The sequence below is a fragment of the Eriocheir sinensis genome, chromosome 16 (assembly GCF_024679095.1).
Source record: "Eriocheir sinensis breed Jianghai 21 chromosome 16, ASM2467909v1, whole genome shotgun sequence".
Taxonomy (NCBI): Eukaryota; Metazoa; Arthropoda; class Malacostraca; order Decapoda; family Varunidae; genus Eriocheir; species Eriocheir sinensis.
In genome coordinates this window covers 8,703,903-8,723,412 of record NC_066524.1, presented here as the reverse complement: position 1 = coordinate 8,723,412, position 19,510 = coordinate 8,703,903, and the positions used below count along the sequence as shown (strand labels likewise).

The 19,510-nt window shown below is 42.5% G+C and overlaps 1 protein-coding gene across 4 annotated transcripts in view; it reads left to right on the top strand.

Annotated features, from left to right (window-relative positions):
• The first annotated feature begins 4,917 nt into the window (after window positions 1-4,917).
• Window positions 4,918-19,510, top strand: part of LOC126999233 (uncharacterized) — a 61,355-nt gene continuing 46,762 nt past the window's right edge. For all 4 annotated transcript variants that reach the window (XM_050861616.1, XM_050861618.1, XM_050861617.1 and 1 more), the window contains exons 1-8: window positions 4,918-4,995; window positions 7,034-7,115; window positions 8,194-8,310; window positions 9,135-9,236; window positions 9,418-9,495; window positions 12,236-12,421; window positions 12,617-12,734; window positions 13,123-13,247. In XM_050861616.1, the coding sequence (XP_050717573.1) occupies window positions 4,952-4,995; window positions 7,034-7,115; window positions 8,194-8,310; window positions 9,135-9,236; window positions 9,418-9,495; window positions 12,236-12,421; window positions 12,617-12,734; window positions 13,123-13,247 (852 nt within the window). In that variant the 5' untranslated portion in view covers window positions 4,918-4,951. The remainder of the gene's footprint in view (window positions 4,996-7,033; window positions 7,116-8,193; window positions 8,311-9,134; window positions 9,237-9,417; window positions 9,496-12,235; window positions 12,422-12,616; window positions 12,735-13,122; window positions 13,248-19,510) is intronic.

The window sequence follows — 19,510 nt, the reverse complement described above, 5'->3', positions numbered from 1 at the left end:
GGAACAGACAGCATTTCTTCGGGCTGAGCTTAAGGTGTGCAGCTCTAAGCCGGGCGAAAACCTCTGATAGCCTTTCCATCTCCTGCTCGAAGGTCTGGCCAAAGACAATCACGTCGTCGAGGTAGATGAGTGCCGTCTTCCAGTGAAGGCCCTCCAGCACCCTCTCCATCAGCCGCTCGAACGTGGCCGGCGCGTTGCACAGGCCAAAGGGCATGACCTTAAACTGCCACAGGCCTTGACCGTAGGAGAAGGCTGTTTTCTCTTTGTCCTGCTCCGACATTTTGACTTGGTGATACCCAGACCTCATATCCAGTGTTGAAAACCACTTGGAGCCCACCAAGGCGTCGAGCGTGTCGCCGATCCGTGGGAGTGGGTATGAATCCTTGATGGTGAGATCGTTGAGGGCTCGGTAGTCCACGCAGCACCTGAGGGAACCGTCCTTTTTCCTGACGAGCACTACAGCAGACGCCCACGGGCTGCTGGACCGCTCGATTAACCCCTGTTGCCGGAGATCATCCATCACCTCATCCATCTCCTTGCGACGGGCTGGTGCCATCCTTCGAGGAGCTTGCTTCACTGGGCGGTGGCTACCTGTGTCGATGTGGTGCTCTACCAGGTCCGTACACCCCAAGTCCAGGTCTCCTGTGGAAAACACATCTGCATTCCTCACGAGAAGCTCCCTGAGCTGTTCCACTTGGGGCTCCTCTAGACACTTGGAGCTCCTGTCAAACAGGTCACGCAGGTAGTCGGGCAGCTCCTCCTGGGGCTTCGTCAGGGTTCTCCTGCAGACACAGGTTCTTGGTTTCTGGTCGATCTCTTGGCCCAACCCCACCATGGTCCCTTGTTTTATTTTCTTTGGGCTGAAGGAGACATTGGCCACGACGACAGGCACTTCCGCTGCAGTAGGGTCTGCCAAAGTACTGCCTACAATCACCCCGTTTTCTACCGGACATCGACTTCCACTCTCTACCACACACAGACTAGCCGGGGGTGCACCCGTAATTTGTCAGGGTAACAGCATCTCTGACCTCGGAGGAATAATGGTGGTGCGCTTGACTGTCACTGGCAGGCCCTCCTTGTGCACAGTCGTCAGTGGCACCCTCCTTCCTCCTACAGTCAGTTGCTTAGCGCGGGAGTCCAGCTCGCACCTGTGGGAGACAAGATAATCCATACCTAGGATACAGGGGTCGTCCATGTCAGCCACGTACACAGAGAGGGACTCTTCCTTTCCTCCGAGCTCAAACTTCACGTCCACTGGACCTCTGAGCTCTGCATAGTGTCCAGTGACTCCGCACAGTCGATGCGACGTCTTAGGAAGCCGACGATGACTCACCACGTCAGGCCGCACAAATGTGCGTTCCGAGCCTGTGTCGACGACCACAGGCCACAGCACTCCGTCAACCTTACCCTCCACTTGGCAGCTCGTCATGGTGGTTCTCCTGCACATTGATATCTTCGGGGCATGTACAGGACAGACTGGTCGTTGCCCCCGTGAACCAGTCCTTCTTAGTTTCCCGAGTGATGGTCCCTCGTTGGGGGCACATTTTTCCGACACTCATTCTTCCAGTGCTCCTTTTCTCCACAGATCCAGCACTTGGATCCTTCTCTGGGCTTCTTCTTAGCGCCACCTTCATATTCCTTCTTCCTCTTATAGCATTCGTTCTCCTTGTGCCCAACCTTCTCGCAGTACCAGCACGTTCCTTGGAACCTGTCTGTGTCCCTGACAGCGCCCTTTCGGGCCCTAAAGCCAGAAGTCGAGTCGTCCCTGAAGCTTGACAAGCTAGACCTAACAAAGGACTCAAACTCCATGGCACGTGCCAGAGCTTCCTGCATTGATGTTGGCTTAGCTTGGTTCACTTGTATCTTCAGCTGAGGGCTGTCCAGGGCATCGATGAATTGATCACGCAGCAAAACCGTCAGCAGGTCAGGGGTGGCACCTGGGTATGCCTTGTGCGCCGTGCTCTCAAGGTCCTGAGCGAGTTCCTGAAGAGACTCGCCGCGCCTCCTGTTGCGGGTTCTGAACCTAACCCTGAAGAGCTCGTTCTGGTGCTTGGTCCCATATCGTTGCTCCAGCGCCTGTGCCAGCCCGCTGTAGCTGCCCTTTGTCGCATTGTCGAGCTGAGCAAGGACCTCCAGCGCCGCCCCTTTCAGGCTAGTGGCCAGCTGTACCGCGCACTCTTGGTCATCCCATCCGTTCCGAGCTGCCAACAGCTCAAACTGAGCGCGAACAGCCTCCCAGGAGACCTTGCCATCAAACTCCTGAGGCTTTTTTCTAACAGGCGAACCCAGCAGACTCATGGGGCTGGCGGAACTTCTTGCGGGGATAAACTCAGGCGAAACAGGGCTCAAACTACCCCGGACTTGCGTAGGAGAAGCATCTTGGGTACAACTAGCCCCTGCAGGCACTGGCTGTCCGTTTCCAGCCAAGCAGTTTTCAAGGGCCTTCACTCTGTCACTTTTAATATTTCTTTGTGTGTCGTCTCCCGTACCACCTCCATCTCTTGTTGAAGATTTGTGAGTTCTTTCTCCACTTCTATCAGGCGTTGTCCCAAGTTCGTGGTCACATCAGTCATTTCTCTTCGCACTGACTCACTTCCATCTTGTACTGCTTTTAGCTGTAGCTGTAATCCCGTGAAGTGATCTTCTAGCTGTTCTTTGAGTTCTTGGAGTGTTCCTTCTTGTTGTTGCTGTGCTCTTTCTTGTTGTTCTTTGAGTTCTTGGAGTGTTCCTTCTTGTTGTTGCTGTGCTCTTTCTTGTTGTTCTTTGAGTTCTTGGAGTGTTCCTTCTTGTTGTTGTTGTGCGCTTTCTTGTTGTTCTTTGAGTTCTTGGAGTGTTCTTTCTTGTTGTTGCTGTGCTCTTTCTTGTTTCTCCCCCTGTAGTCTCAAGGCTTCCAAAAGTTCAGTCAACATGTCGTCCCTCTGGGCAGCTTGGGAACGAGTCTCCATGGCGAAAAAACAAATGGCTACACTCCTGACGCCAATGTTATATATATATATATATATATATATATATATATATATATATATATATATATATATATATATATATATATATATATATATATATATATATATATATATATATGCCGGACGTATTACTTGGGTTCCGTGTCGCCGTCAGGAGACTCCGTGGGAGGGAGATATGTAAACACTTCGCACAGCTTCTGTAGTTTAATATTCTTCCTCAGTAGTACACTTCACTTTGACTCTTCACTTACCACTAGCTTACTATGACTGGGACTTGCCCTCTCTCGCCCTCTTCTCCTATATATATCCAGAACAGTACAGTCTAGAATGTTACAGTATATTTTAGATCATACAAGAACATGTAGCAAAAATATATGCGAGTTGGCAACACTTCCCGCCTGGCGTCTGGCCGCGCCCCTTGTTCCCCGCCCCCCTGCTCGTTCCTCCTGGAGCCTTCTAGAGGCCTATGGTCGCCGGGGGAAGCTTCCAGCACAACAGTATATTTTTACCTCGGGACGTACCACACACCATCAGAAGCAGAAAAACATGCAGATTTAGAATCTGTGCTTATAAAAGTGATGTGACGAAAGGCAGCTGAGTACTAAGGGGTTTAAGGGAAATAAGTGCAAGAAAATATTTATTCCCTACTTCATTTAACTCTGATTTTCGTATGTGTAATTTTACATTATTGTTACAATTTTATGCTAGTGTGATGCAGAATATTCTCAGGAAGATGATGCTGGTCTCAGGTTTTCGTAAAAATTAATGTTGGGGTCAGGAAACAAGGTGGGAGTGAGGTGTGTGAAGCCGTCGGTTTGGGCAGACAACGAGGATGGGGCGGGGCTTAATTAGGCTCGAGGAAGGGGCGGAGCTTATCGAGATGCCAGCCAATCATCGTCCAGGATGAGATGCCGTGAACATTTCTATTTATATTTTTTACTCACCGACAATTGCTTCATAGGGTATATAACAAAAAATCCACATCTTATTTTATTTTGTTGTAGTAGTTTATAACATAAAAAACATCCTAGAGGTCCTAATAAAAAAGCTCATTTCAAAATTTGGTTCTTCACGTTCTATGAGAGTGACGATACCTCTCTGTACTTGCTCCGGGCACCCCGCCGAAGCGCAAGGCCGAGACTCTACCACGGGACCAGCCCCAGAGAGATTTCCCTGTTTATTATGCAATTTAGACAGTCTATACTGTAAAATTGCGTATAGGCAAGCAATTTTTGGCATAGCGCCGTAATGTGACAAATGAAGCCATGAGATGAAATACAGTAAATTATTGATTATAATCAATAATTGATTGAATACAGGTGAGCTCCATCAATAAACCTTACGTGGACTGCATTTCCACGTTAATAATGCAGTAGAAACAGTTTAAACGTCAAAAGCAGCATGGAATATATGTAAACTAAATAAAAATAGGTATAGCTAAATATAGGTTCAGCAAACGAAGCCATGAGAATATATGGGTGAGATCCGTCAATAAGCCTTGCTTGGAGTGCATGCTTTTTCACGTCAACAATACAGTGGAAACAGTCCATACGTCAAACGTAGCATGGAATTTATGTAAACTAGATAAAAAAAAATAGGTATAATTAAAGATTCAGAAGGCATGTATAAATAAGCTTCAGCAAACGAAGCCATGGATGAGAACATAGGTAAAAGATTAGTTGAAGTGCTTTTTCACGTTAATAATACAGTGGAAACAGTTTAAACGTCAAAAGTAGCACGGAATATATGTAAACTAAATAAAAATAGGTATAATTAAAGGTTCAGAAGACATGTATAAATAATTAAGGTTCAGCAAAGGAAGTGAGATCCATCAATAAACCATAAACCTTACTTGGAGTGTTTTTTCACGTTAACAATACAGTGGAAACAATTTAAACGTCAAAAGTAGCCTGGAACATATGTAAACTAAATAAAAATAAGCATAATAAAGGTTGAGAAGGCAGGTAGCAGTCGCAGAGGGCAGCATGAGCGCCGAGCCACTGCCGAGGGAGCCTGTTGACGAGAAGCAGTAAGTATGTTCACCCTCACGTTGTTAATTAAGGCCTTGCATAGTACGTACGGTATGGATAATGTTTGTAGGAACTCTGAACCCTCGTCATTCATATAGCCCGTGGTGTGTGAGAGGAGAAAATGGGTTACTGAAAATGTGCTTCGTCAGGGGTCAGCTTAGAGCCACGTGACCCCTTATTACGAACCTTAGGACCCTTGTGACCCTTTACTGAAGACCTCTCCACCCGAAATTGACCTCTCTGTTGGCCTCTTTACTTTTGTCTGTAGGGGGGGGGGTCTACACTTTTTGTTCCCCTTGAGCCGTCTCCTTTGTAAAAAAAAAAAAAAAATACTGGAACCTTCCCTATGACTGATGACCATATGATCCTTCCCTGTGACCTTATGTATAACTTTGGAACATTCCCTATGACTTATGACCTTATGATCCTTCCCTGTGACCTTATGTATAACTTTGGAACATTCCCTATGACTTATGACGTTATGATCCTTCCCTGTGACCTTATGTATAACTTTGGAACATTCCCTATGACTTATGACCTTATATTTCTTCCCTGTGACCATATGTACGGTATACCTTCCCTGTGATCGTGTTCCGTTGGCTGACTATCCATGGCCGTATGAACCTTGCCGGTGATGAACCTTTACTCCTTAGGAACCTTGTGATCCTTTACTCCTTAGGAACCCTCCCTATGGCTAATGACCTTATGTTCCTTCCCTGTGACCATATGTATACCTTCCCTATGATCGTGCTCCGTTGACCGATTGTTTGTCCATGTATGAACTTTTACTCCTAATTCTGCTCATTCAGCTTGTGGTGTTCATGGGGAGAAAATGGGTTATTTAATTAGGTAATGTGCCTTGTCACGAGTCCGCTCCTAATTAAAGAACCCTTCTTATCCCCATGAACACCACAAACTGAATGAGCAGAATTAGGAAGGAGCAAAGGTTCATCATCGGGAAGGTTCATACGGTCATGGACAAACAATCAGTCAACAGAACACGATCATAGGGAAGGTATACATAACCCTCCTTACATGAACCTTCACATAATCCTTAAGAACCTTCCCAACCTGACCTTATGTATTTCATCTCATGGCTTCGTTCGTCACCATGGCATATCTGAGGAATTTTGCTTCTTAGGTCCAGTTATTTCTTTACAGGTACACAGGCATACTAAATTTATTAATACTGACTGCCCTGTGACTGTATGAACCTTGCCTGTGACCTTATGTATTTTATCTCGTGGTTTGGTTTGTCACTATGCCATATCCGAAGAATAGGTTGCCCAGTTTCAGTTATTTCTACACAGCTACACCTGCAAACCAAATTATAAATATTAACTGATTTATAGTGAAACCTGCAACCAGCGAGATGGGAGAGCCACTCCTTAAAGTATACCGTGTAATCTTATTACAAATGAGTTAATGAATGGCGTGTAGACTGTAGCGTAGCACTTTTTATAGTAGGAAAAGTAAGGGAAAAATAGACCAGTCTTAAACAGGCCTTCAACAGATCAAACCTTCCACGTCTGTTGCTGATCCATATTGTCCGTTTACGTGTAGTTCCGACTTACCTACTTAGTTTCATTGTGAATGTCCAGATATATTTAATAGTTTGACACATTACATAATAAAGATGTAATTGAATTTATTCCTAGCACTATAATCTGGTACCTTAAAGCTTTACAAAGATTTTGGTAAGAATACAAAGTCAATTTACTGCACATTGGAACAAGATAAGAGTAGGCCATTAAGAGGGGGAGACATGTCCCAAGCTATTATGCCATGTCCGCAAGTCCCTCCTAAAAGATTTTCAGTGCCAGGTTACATGACATTGACCATAGCACATGTAAGTCTTTTAGCAATTGTGTTTTTTTTTGTGTGTGTTTTTTTCCATACAGCACCATAGGAAAAGTTCCACATTTGTTTCACTGATGGGATGGACTGTGACTTTATTCCTCCCTACAGCACCATAGGAAAAGTTCCATAGTTCACTGATGGGATGAAATCAAGTTTTCATTTTTTCTATATCTTCAGTTACAGAATGGCCTTAGCTGCAGTAAGTGCTCAGGGAGACAGGAAGGAGGCAATGAAAATACTGGAGGAAAAATTAAACAAGGTTAGTATTTTCTCACTGTATAGTAGTAAGTATTAGAAAGAGCCTCCTCCTAGTCCAGTCCCCATTTGAAGATATACTTTTTCTAGTAGTGTTGCTAATCATGCCAAACCAACTATTATAAAGCCCTGAGAACTGTATGTTACACATATTAAAGTATGTACTTAAATGTGCTATGAATCATAATGCATGTTCTTGATTCCCCTGACAGAAGAGTATCACCTCATATCAGTGTCATTGTTGCTAGCCATAGGATGATCTTTTTCAGACTCAAGACAGAGGAACTACCACTATACATGTAAACTAGGTTCTCAAATTCAATACTAAAATATGGGAACATCTGGAACATTTGACTGAAATTTATTGTAATGACCAAACAAGCAGGAGAATGTGGAGAGAAGCTGGCTGATCCAGGAATGGATTACAGAATCTAGTCTGTGCTCTAACCTCACTTCTGTTGGTCTTGAGGTTTGAGCTTGAGCTGATGCTCACTCACTCTCCACTCCAATCTTTCCTTATTGTTTACAATTCAATTGACATAAACTAGTTAATAAGGAGTGAGTCCATCAGGAAATTTTTTCAGTACAGCTACAGCGGAGTCTCCTGCTTGTTTGGTCATGACATTATAATTTCTACCAGATGTTCCAGGAACAAAAATTGAAAAGGTCCAGTAAGGTGGTGCACCAAGTTTCATAGCATCTTGTGTTGTGAATCAAGTTTTGTGCATAAAACTAAAGAGACGAGAAGTTAAAAAAATATAGACGAAGTGTCAAAAAATGTAACTGTGTGTGTGTGCTTGTGTATTTACCTATTTGTAGTCTACAGGGCCCGAGCTAAGCTCTAATAGTCCCGTCTCCATATCTATATTCATCCAGCCTTTCCTTCATTTGATGGACGCTGCTCGCCTCCACCACCTCTTCCTGCAAGCTGTTCCATGTGTTAATGCTTCTGTGTGGCCAATATATTCAAGCTGAGTCATTCGACAACAGCTTCCATGGTATTGGTTTGAATGAAAAGATCTGTGGAATTTTTTAATTTGTATGATGTTTAATGCAGAGTTCTTTTTGTATTGCTTCAATAGGCTAAAGGTGAGCTGCTAAAACTGTCGAATTCTTATGACACTGCCCTTGATGATATCCAGAACCACTACATGAACGCCTCTTCAACCCTGACGTCAATAAAAGAGGCAGCGGAAAAGGTGGGCTTGCTTGCTTTGCACTTTCATGAATATAGTTGGTTGCACATTGTGTGTGTTCCTTGTGTTTTTATGCTGTACAATAGTATGTAGTGATTTTGCACTCTTTGTGTTCCATGTTCAAAAGGATGTGACTGCATTCCCACCTCAATACATATAAGGCAAATCATTGTTAGTTCTTAAAGGACGGGTGACGTACCGGAACGTCATGAGAGCGGTGGGCTAGGTGTCTGGGCGACATAATGGTACGTCATGGAGATTTCGGCGTGATTTTGAGCTCTTAGACAATCTGTGATTGTCTGGGTCTATAATACACCAAATGGGAGCACAGTGCTCCCTCATTATTCATTATTGACGGGGTTTGGTTCCTGAAATAACGGTCAATACCTAAAACCGTCGATATTGATTTTTTTCAAGTCATGTAACCTGTTTATTTTATTTCTATTCCACCAACCACTTATATATTCAGAGCAACTTACTTGAAATATTTCTTAGATAAATAAGTTTGAAAAAAAAAAAGTTGACGCGTGGTTTCATCTGGCTATGGCGTCCGTGATGGTACCCTGCCAACTTGCCCAGGCTCAACACGTAATGGCCACCTCATCATCATCACTGTCACTTTCCACCCACACCTTGGCCTTTTAGCTTTCTTCTTCACCTGGAAAATCGCAAGGGCGCTTAGGAGCCATGCCGATGAGTGGGATGAAGGACGATAACATAGCTGTAGACTGATGCTAGCTTGTTGGGACAGCGGGAACATGCCACGTGCGGCCAGTAGGAAAAAATAGTTTCATGATAACATTATTCTCTACCTATGCCCTGTGCAGGCTGTGGATGCCTACATGCTGGAGTTCCAAAGGAGACTAAGGGATCAGCTGGAAAAGATGGAAGAGCTTAAAAAGGCACTCTCACCTGTTCCAAATAACAAGGTAAGTGAAAAAATTTACCATGTTAAGGACAACTTACTCATATACCTAATGTTATATTACAATAATACAAGCATTATGGAGCCTTTTGTGATGCATGATGGTAGGCTATTAATCACTCAGATGCAATCAAGTGCTCAAGGAAATAATAATGTTGAAATGTAATGAAATTATTCTGTTTCAGATGATCGCTGATTCCTACTCTGAGAACGCCATGACCAACATCAGAAATGACAACAATGTGCTCTCCAGTGTCATGGAGGTGGAGTATTGTAGCCATCTTCAGTTTGTTGCTCTTTTTGCATGCACAAGAATTATTCAAAATTATTATAATTTTTTTATAGTAAAGGAAGCTACTCAAGGTCAAAAGAGTAAATAAAACAAAAACAACAACTGTTAATCACTGCTACTATAAAAGGGAGTAGAGAAAAGTGGCCAAAAGAGGTAAGTTTCAGGTGGAAAGGCATCTTGATACTCCCCTCTTGGAAGAGGTCAAGTCATAGGCAGGAGGAAATACAGATGAAGGAAGGCTGTTCCAGAGTTACCAGTGAAAGTGAGTCCAATATAAGTCCTTAACCCGAGAACGTTAGCAGACCCTTTTCTGGGCTTTCACGAGTCGTGGCTGTGGTTTGGTGGGCCTTAAAAGGGGCTCACCATAAACCCCATAATTCGAGCTGATTGTAGGCGGTGGTGGCAGAGAGCAACCCACCATACATGCCTTGGGTCACAGTGGTGGGTGGGTGATCTTGAGATGGGCTTTTTTGTCATAGGTGGTGCTGTAAGGTCATGGCAGACTGAATTCGCTATCCACACAGTAATCACTTGTCAAATTCTTTAAAGCAGACAACAAGCGACTCGGCTAGATCCCACGTGTCACAAGACTGTTTATTTTGTAACAAACACCACCCATAAAGAATTGAGTGAGTAAAAGTAAATATTTTTAACAGCTTTATGGTTATGAGAGGAGTACTCTGATGTACGTTCCATGCTCTTTTCTTAGTCTCAAAATGCAGTGTAATTTTGCCGTTTCTCGGCCACTGCTCGTCTTTCCCATAGCTGAAGCCCACGGGTTAAGAAAAAAAAAGGCAAATTTTAATGAAATCTCCATATTTAGACTCAAAGGGCATACACAGCTGATGAATAATTTTCTCTTGGTTTTGACCAATTTTCGTAGTTTTTCACCCGGCCAACCTCCTTGGGGGACTTTGACTTCAACTTTTTATTATTTTTTTTTATTTATTTACTTATTTCTTTACATCCCTGCCTATAGTGCCGGTAAGCTTTCTTCAGGGGCCAAATGGTCGGCCCAAGCCCGTCATGGCGCAGGCAATTTTTATAGTGGTGCCAGTTATGCTTGGCTCATGCTGCCCCCGGAACTCATTCTTGATTCAATTGGACGGTTTCATCTGGAGTCTGGGTTGATGGGTGGTCTTCTGGACAGCATGTGGGTAGTCTTAGGCCACTCAGCAGCGACTGAAAAATCCCAGGTGGTAGCGTGGGGATTTGAACTGACGTCCATGGCATGGTGAATACATTGCCTGCAAGCTAACCACTCAGCCACCGCCTAACTGTTCATCTTGTTCGAGGGAACACCTTATTGGAAATTCCTCAGAACATTTGCAATGATTGACACAATGTACCACTCCTAGATTATATTAGCAGTTATTACTTGTGTTATTAGTGTACACCTAAAGCAATTTGGGTATAGGTAAAATATACTCCATGCCATAGCTGGGCGTTATCGCGATAAGTTATCGCGATACTTTATCGCTAATAAAGTCGGTTTATCGGCCATCCGCTACTTATTTATGTATATATCGCTATCTTCATTACTTTTGTAACCAAACTAGCGATAATCGCTACTTTTTCCGCCTCAGAAAAAAAAACTTTGTCTCCTCCCTACTTCGCACGCATGGCCCGGGCACCCAGTGTTGTATGAAAAAACTTTGGGTATGAAATATCTTCGGTGAAGAGATTTCATACTCAGATCAACATTAAAACACTAGGTTTTTTAAAAAAATTTATGTTAGACTCAAAAATCACTATATCAAAGAGAAAAATCATTTAACTTTGCCCCAAAAATGATTATTCACTGCCTGAAATTTGTGATACCGTTGTAAAGAGCGCAAACAGAGACCAGCGAATTGTGTTATCATGTGGGGTGACCCGGTGTTGTGTTATTTGGTGTCCCATCGTCAAAAGCTGGCGCTTTTGTTTACAAACACTGGTCTCTCGTGAACTGCGCATGCTCATACCAGTAAGTGCAGACCTGTACAGTCTCACAAAGCTTTTCAACACATTAAGAGTTGCTGGAAGGCTGAATCAGACATACAGTACCACCATCCTCGCTGTTTCTAAAACAACACTGTAAATATAAATACAACTCGTACAGAGTGTCGTTCTAGCAACAGCGAGGATGGTGGTAGTGGTACTGTATGTCTGATTCAGCCTTCCAGCAACTCTTAATTACGGTTAAAAAGCTTTGTGAGACTGTACAGGTCTACGCTTGCTGGTCTGAGCATGCGCAGTGCACGAGAGACCAGTGTTTGTAAACAAAAGCGCTAGCTTCTGACGGTGGGGAAGCCAAATAACATAACACCAGTTCAGGCGTTTCTACTATTACCGTCCATATGTACGTGTCGACGTGTGGTTTTCAGGTTTTGTAAGTTTTCTAAAATACAGATAATGAAAATTTGAATTCATATATGTTTTTTATTTGAAATATCAACATAGTGTCGTTTTCACCTATCGGACTTACCGCTAGCTAGTATCGGAATTGTGGATTGGTATCGGTTATTGGTTATCGCCTATATTTGTGTCTCCAGTTAACGAATATCGGTTATCACCGATTAGGTTTTCCGATATCAGTTATCGGGTATCGGGAATAAGGTTTTCTGTTATCATGCCCAGCTATGCTCCATGCCCCATTCCAGTGATAGTCTGTCCTTTGTAAGAAAATTTGATAAAATTAATAAGTACTTCTTTATCATTGTGGTTTGCAGATTCATGTGGAAACTGTCCCAAGCATCAGATTTTTGGGCAATGAAGCATTCCTCTTCCGGGTGGTCAACAACAAGTTCCTTCCATACTTTGGCTGCATCACCATAGACAACAAAGTATTAGCCAGTGACTTGCACCTTCACCGGGACATTGATTCAGAAACTCAAGAGTACACATTTCGTATTGATGTGAGTGTTTATTTTAGCCCCCAAGTACTTGTTACTTTGATTTTCATGTAAATGGTAGTGTTCTCATTCCAGCAGGTGGTATTCTTCTATTGTAAGCCTTGACTATTGCATGAGAAAGTTGTGGGGTGATGATGAAAAGTTGTCTCAGCCACCAGAATGTGTATTGACAGTATCTTTCTTTCGTCCATGTCTCAGGTGCCCAAAGAAGCTTCAGATTGTAAAGACCTTAAATCCAGAATCAAGTTTGAGGTTTTTCAAAAGGACACGGGAACATCAATATTTCTTTCTCCAGTATGGGTCACTGATCATTATGGTAAGTTTCTATTATTTTGTTCAGGGCTACTTTTGCAATGCTTTATGAGATGCTCATGGGAGTTTAGAATACATACCTCTGTATTTCCCTGCTTCATAAGAATGTAGGCCCTACAATACTGGATGCTTAGTTTATCCCAAAATACTCATTGTAATGGTCACATGGCATTCTTTATTCCTTACCTTGCCTTTGTAGGAAATTAGGTCACTAATAATAATGATAGTCAGGGTTATGATATGTTTTGTTCTCCTGCTTCACCTGAGCTTTGTCCCACCGACTCTACCTATTCCTACCTCAATCCTTGAGACACATGCACGCACGCATGCACACACGCACACACACACACACACACACACATGGTTTCTCAGACAATTTTGTATCTTTTCAGAGGTAAAGTTTGGCTTCACGAAAAAGACACCTTTTTCAGTTGGTGTATACCTCTTAGATCAGCATATTTCTGGCAGCCCTGCAAATATTGATCCTGAAAAGGACTTACTTGACAAAGAAACTTCTGTAAGTATTGTTCTGTTCATCAATTTTCTTTCCATAGTGATTTTGCCATTATTTGAAAAGAGGATTTTCTTTGACTTGACCACTTGGGTATGTTAATCTTCCAGTCCTGCACCAAGTTGCTAAGAAAGTTTACTATTGAGGGGGGCGACTACGGGGGGTCCTCCTGCGCATATGGTACGTCCAATAGCTTTGAAATCTTAGTATGTTGTTTGTTACTGTAAAGGAATGTTATTCTGTGAATTTCATCAAATTCGGGTGAAGTTTAGGAGACTCAAGCAAAGCGGGGGGTTTTTTTTTTTTTTTTTTTTTTTTTTCACAGGCTTTATTTTCAGTTAATCGGTTTGAAAAAAATACCATAGAAACTTTGTTTACCTATCTACATTTTGGAAGTAACTTTTTGATTTTTTGTTTTGTCTTCGAAGAAATAAAACTACAATCTTTTGTCAATTATTATTTTCTCCTCTCTGTGTCCTGTTTTCTTTTGACATTATTGAAAATCTATTTCCAACAAAAAATTGCCCTTTAGTTGTAGTTTCAACTAATACCTAACAAAAGTCGATCAGACTTTTTACCGATTTTGTGAAATTATTTTAAGTTTAAATAACTAATTTTCGAGATATTGGCTCCTAAAGATTTTTTTACATTTCATTCCTGTCTTGCCATTTGCATTTATTTGATTGGCATGAAATTTTCACATATTATTGTGTATATCTTGTTGACTTACTGAAGAATGATCAGGCATCTGGGCTCGCGGCACTCCCGCGTAGTGCGAGTGCCGCGGGAGTGCCTCGCGAGAGTGCCTTACTTCTACGCTACTCTCTTGCTTGTTTTCTGAGGTTTGGCCGCTCCATAAGCCCTCTTGATGTTGGTGACTCTTTTTCTGGTTGCCTTGCGCTTGTACAGTCGACGCTAGAGAGTAGTGTCACGGTTTTCAGAATGTTTAGCCTGGTGGCGGTATCTGGCAACTATACCACAGTGACACATTCACTGGCGATGTTAGTGATGCGTTTCAGTGTGTACGGTGTGTGTGTGACCATGAAATTATAATATTGTATAATATTATATTATAATATGTAGTTAGAAATATACAGGTAACTCTCGATTTACTCGTTTTTGAAATAACGCGGGGTCCAAAATCTAAATAAATTTTTAATTTACAAGTTTTTTCCACTTATACGCGATATTTTATGGAGTGGCCACCATATGTCTCACGCAACTGGACTCACACGGCGCCGCGGCCACACAGCTAAGCTCAGTTTTTCCTGCGCGCCACTTGAACAACAATACAGTACCCACGCTGCCACGCTACTCAACGATTCTCGCAACACCAGCCCGGCCGCCATTTGCATTGTTTGGAAACCACATAACAAACAGCTGCATGCCGCGTGTCACCAGAACCGCGTGAATTGTGTCTTGCCTAGTTGTCTGTCATAACCTATGAGTGATGGTGGGAATAATATGCTTATTATGATATCAGAAGCTGTGCATCATCAGTATGTACGGGGATGTATTTCTCACAGCACCAGCCCGACCGCCATTTTCATTGCTTTACTCAAGGACACTTGTCAATTCAAGCAGTAAAGATTACACCTAAAATATATAAATTTCGGAAAACTGTACATTGTCAATGTTCTTTAACCCGTACGTATTTCTGAGCATTTGAAGAACTTTTTTTTTTTTTTTTTTTTTTTTTTTTCAAAGCGTGGGGTGCGTGTTATACGCCGCAAAATATGGTATTTATTTTTCGACAGAAACCTACCTCTTGTTTGATTTACATTGTTTTTGATTTACGCGACCTCTTCAAGAACGCAATACTCGCGTAAATCGAGAGTTACCTGTACCAGATTACATGACTTCAATTTAGAAATGCGATAATGAATGTCTTCTACATGATGATGATGATGATGGCGAGGTAAAACATCACAAACAGTCTGAAACACTTTTTCTTATTAAACTTTGAAAATACCGCGTGCAATGCTGTCCTTCACAGAGGCAGGCAGTGACTAATGCTCCTTACCATCAAACAGCAAATAGGCTTGAGGGTCTCTTTAACTCGCAGCCTTAATTCCCGTCACTATAAAGCCTCAAAGACAATTCAGATCATCAAAAATCTAAAATTATTTCTCCGTGAAGATTACGTAATATCGAAGTATAAATACGTGTGTGTGTGTGTGTGTGTGTGTGTGTCGCTGACTAGCTAACCCCTTGTCGCTGATGGACGTGTCTCCCGTCCCCACCCAGCCCCTCTCTCTCTCTCTCTCTCTCTCTCTCTCTCTCTCTCTCTCTCTCCTATTTTTTTAGGTATTAAAAATTATACGTTTCCACAGCCACTGACGTGACAGCTCAACTGCAGTGCCTGCGGACATAAGGGCTTTAATAGAATACCGCTGCTCCAGCCGTCAAGGCCCGCGGTCGACGACGCCATCATGTGAACGTTCATAGCCTATTATTACGTATAAATATTTTTATAAAGAACAAGATCTCGGCTGTCAGGAATTTTTTGTTTTTAGTTAAAAGGCATAGCAATCTCCCCTAATAAGTGCAGTATATTTTTAAATGTATCATAGTTTGATAAACAACTTAGAGTTGCTCTTGACTAAATTTGAACGAAACTAAAAGCTCGTGTCAAAATGTAGCGACAGAGCCTAAAGAAAAAATATTTATTAAGCGTTAGCGACGGGCACTTTTGATAAATATCTATCTTAAAATTATGTAGAGTGCACCTGTGACCACCGATCACCACAACAGTACGATTTCGATAGGATTTAATAATTTTCATGTCGCGTGGAGGGGTTGCCAGATGTCGCTTTCTGAACGAAACTTGCTGGACAGTGTGTCACTACTCTCTATAGCCGACTGTACATCATTTGTAAGGACGTTTTTTTGGCTGGAGAGGAGAGAAAAGTACGACATACTCTTCCCGTCTGTGTCTCGCTTGGCACTGGCGCGGTGGCACCTCTCTTCCTCCCCTGCCTCTCCGCGTGAAGAAGAGAGGATGACGGATGACAAAATTTACGAAGAAATAAAATATTCTAATGCAATTTTTACATATATACGAATGATACCGCATATGTTGACATGAGCATCTTATGACGCGCATGTCCGACTATGATGCAAAAGCCCCCCCAGGGGGTAGGGGTTTTAATTTTACGAAAACAAACCTCACCACATGGTAATTTAGGGTTTCCCGGCCACGCTAAGCAAAAAACATGTACTCGTCCGATTTTAAATATATTCTTAAAAAAATACCCCATAGTCACCTCCCTTAACCCTCTCACGCGCAATGACGCATTTAGTGTCATCAAAGGGTAAAAGCTCCTGGCGCACGATGACGTGAAACGCGCCAGAAAGGTTTAAAAAATTGATTAAAAATCAAGTGTCGGTGAGTGCGTCAAATTTGGGAGCGTCATTTGTTGGGATAAGTTTCTTAACCCTTTTAGTGCTATGTGCGTCTGTGGACGTTTTCCTGGTTCACTGCTATGAGCGTCCGGGGACGTTTTTTTATTCGGGCAGATTTTATGACCTAGTTGGCAAGTACTAATTAGTAGCTTGTTGGTCACGATGGAGCACGGTCACGCTCGCTGTCGGTCCTCAACTAAGCCTACAGCCCACCGTGACCACTCCTGCCGCAGCCAGAGGACTTCGGGTGACTTGAGCGAGGGTGTCGACTCACCTCGCTCCCTCCCGCACGCTTCGTCTACCCAGCCTGAAGCACACAAGCGTCGGAGGATCTACAGTGACTCAGATGAAACTTCTTTTGATATGAGCAGTGAGGAAGACAGTGATAGTGGTAGTGAAGAAAGCCGTGTCATTCCTGATTTGAGGGAGGGCGTCGACTCACTTCGCCCCCTCCCGCACGCTTCGTCTACCCAGCCTGCAGCTCACAAGCGTCGGAGGATCTACAGTGACTCAGATGAAACTTCTTTTGATATGAGCAGTGAGGAAGACAGTGATAGTGGAAGTGATGAAAGCAGTGTCATTTCAGAAAATTGTACTGATGCTGACGCACCCCGTGTAGGTACACCAATAAGGTCACGTGCAGGTGCTCCAGAGGGCCAGTGGTCTGATGGCCGAGGTTTTGCACCTGCAGTGTACACTATTACGCGGACAAATGCCGGAATCAGCAGTGACTGTGATGTTAGTGAGGAGAGTTCATATTGTGACTATTTTCAGCAGTTTTTCAGTGAAAGTGTTATGGACACACTTGTCACCCACACTAACGGCTACTTTTTGTACAAGGGTGGCTATCGTAGTGATATGGAATTTGCAAGAAAACTGAATTGGAAAAATACATGCATCGCCGAAATGTATGTTTTCTTGGCCCATGTAATGTTCATGGCACGCGTAAAGTTACATAATATATGCGACTACTGGGCAAGAGACTCGCTTACTCCTCTTCCCATATTTGGAAAATATATGAGTCGCGATAGATTTCAGATGCTGATGCAGTTCTTGCACATGTCAGACAGGCGCACGGAAAATGAAATGGACCCATTACGCAAGCTTCAGCCAGTGCTGACAATGCTGAAAAGGAAATTCCAGCAATTCTTCAAGCCTTTCCAAAAGCTTGTAATCAACGAGTCTCTCTTGCTTTTCAGAGGACGTTTGTCCTTCAAACAATACATTCCGACCAAAAGGCCCCGATTTGGCATAAAGTTATTCATGCTCTGCGACTGTGAGACTGGCATGATTCTGGATTTTATCTTATATACTGGAAAGAAAACTGAAATACCAAGAAATGATACTTTGGGTCTATCAGGAGCTGTAGTGAAGCAGCTCATGCAGCCATATCTTGGAAAAGGCCATGTGCTCTATACTGATAGCTGGTATTCAAGTCCAAACCTCTGTCAGTACTTACATAAACACCACACAGGTTTCGTGGGCACGGTCACACCAAGACGCAAAAACATGCCAAAACTTGCACAAGGCCTAAAAAGAACTGACATTCGCCTCCAACAGCGCGATGGCATGCTTGCAGTGCAGTGGCATGATAAGAAATAAATAAATTTGTTGACCACCATCCACACGGGAAAAAGGCAGTACTCTGGGAAAAAACATCACAAGACAGGAGAAAAAAAAATGAAGCCATATGTCGTCTTAGACTACAACGAAAACATGCGACTTGTGGATAAAGCAGACATGCAAATCGGAAATGTTGAATGTATCAGGAAGACACAGAAGTGGTACAAGAAGGTTCTGTTCCACTTACTTGATATGTGCGTTCTAAACTCATATAACCTGATGTTAGTCAAAACAGGCAACAAACCACCATCACTCAATGAATTCTGCAGCGTACTTGTCTATCAACTGCTGCAACGTTATGGAGATGTGAAATCATCGTCAGGCCGCGCTCTGTCTCGCCCGGATCTGCCTGATCGCCTGGCTGCTAAAGATTATGTCTCTCGTCACCACCTTGTGGACATTCCACCGCCACAGATGCAACAAGGCAAGACACAAAGAAACAGGAAGAAAGGACAGCGCAAGTGTAAAGTTTGCGCAACATCAGACCACCGTCCAAGAGCCTGTAAACTTGTTACACAAATGTGTAAGGAGTGCCAAACACCGTTGTGCAGCTCATGCTTCGTGCAGTACCACACACAAGAAAAGTATTGATAGAAACGGCTACAGCGGTGCCTGCCTCACAAGTTGCTGCTTGGCTAGTGGAAAAAAAAGGGTAAGTAACGTTCATATTTTTCTGTAACGAATTATATGTAATACGACATATTGAGATATATACAGTTGTTTCCTTCTCTCTCTCTCTCTCTCTCTCTCTCTCTCTCTCTCTCTCTCTCTCTCTCTCTCTCTCTCTCTCTCTCTTATATATATAGTATATATATATATATATATATATATATATATATATATATATATATATATATATATATATATATATATATATATATATATATATATATATATATATATATATATATATATATATATATATATATATATAAATATATATATATATATATATATATAATAACATGATGTAACTCAGGAAAATTGATCAGTACTTCAAATCATATTTGTTTTTCCCTAATATTCTGTTTCTTTCATGTATGTTGTGTCTCATCCTTTTTCTTTTCTCCTCCACAGCTTTTGCAAAAATACTGAGAGGAAGATAATCTTCGACCAGGAAAGGAGTTTCGACATCTTCAGAATAATTATCAGAATCGTGCGTTCCAAAGTAGTGTGAATCACTATTGGCAGTCCTAATAAACTGTGCCTTTCAATCATCCTTTCATATTATTTATATGGTA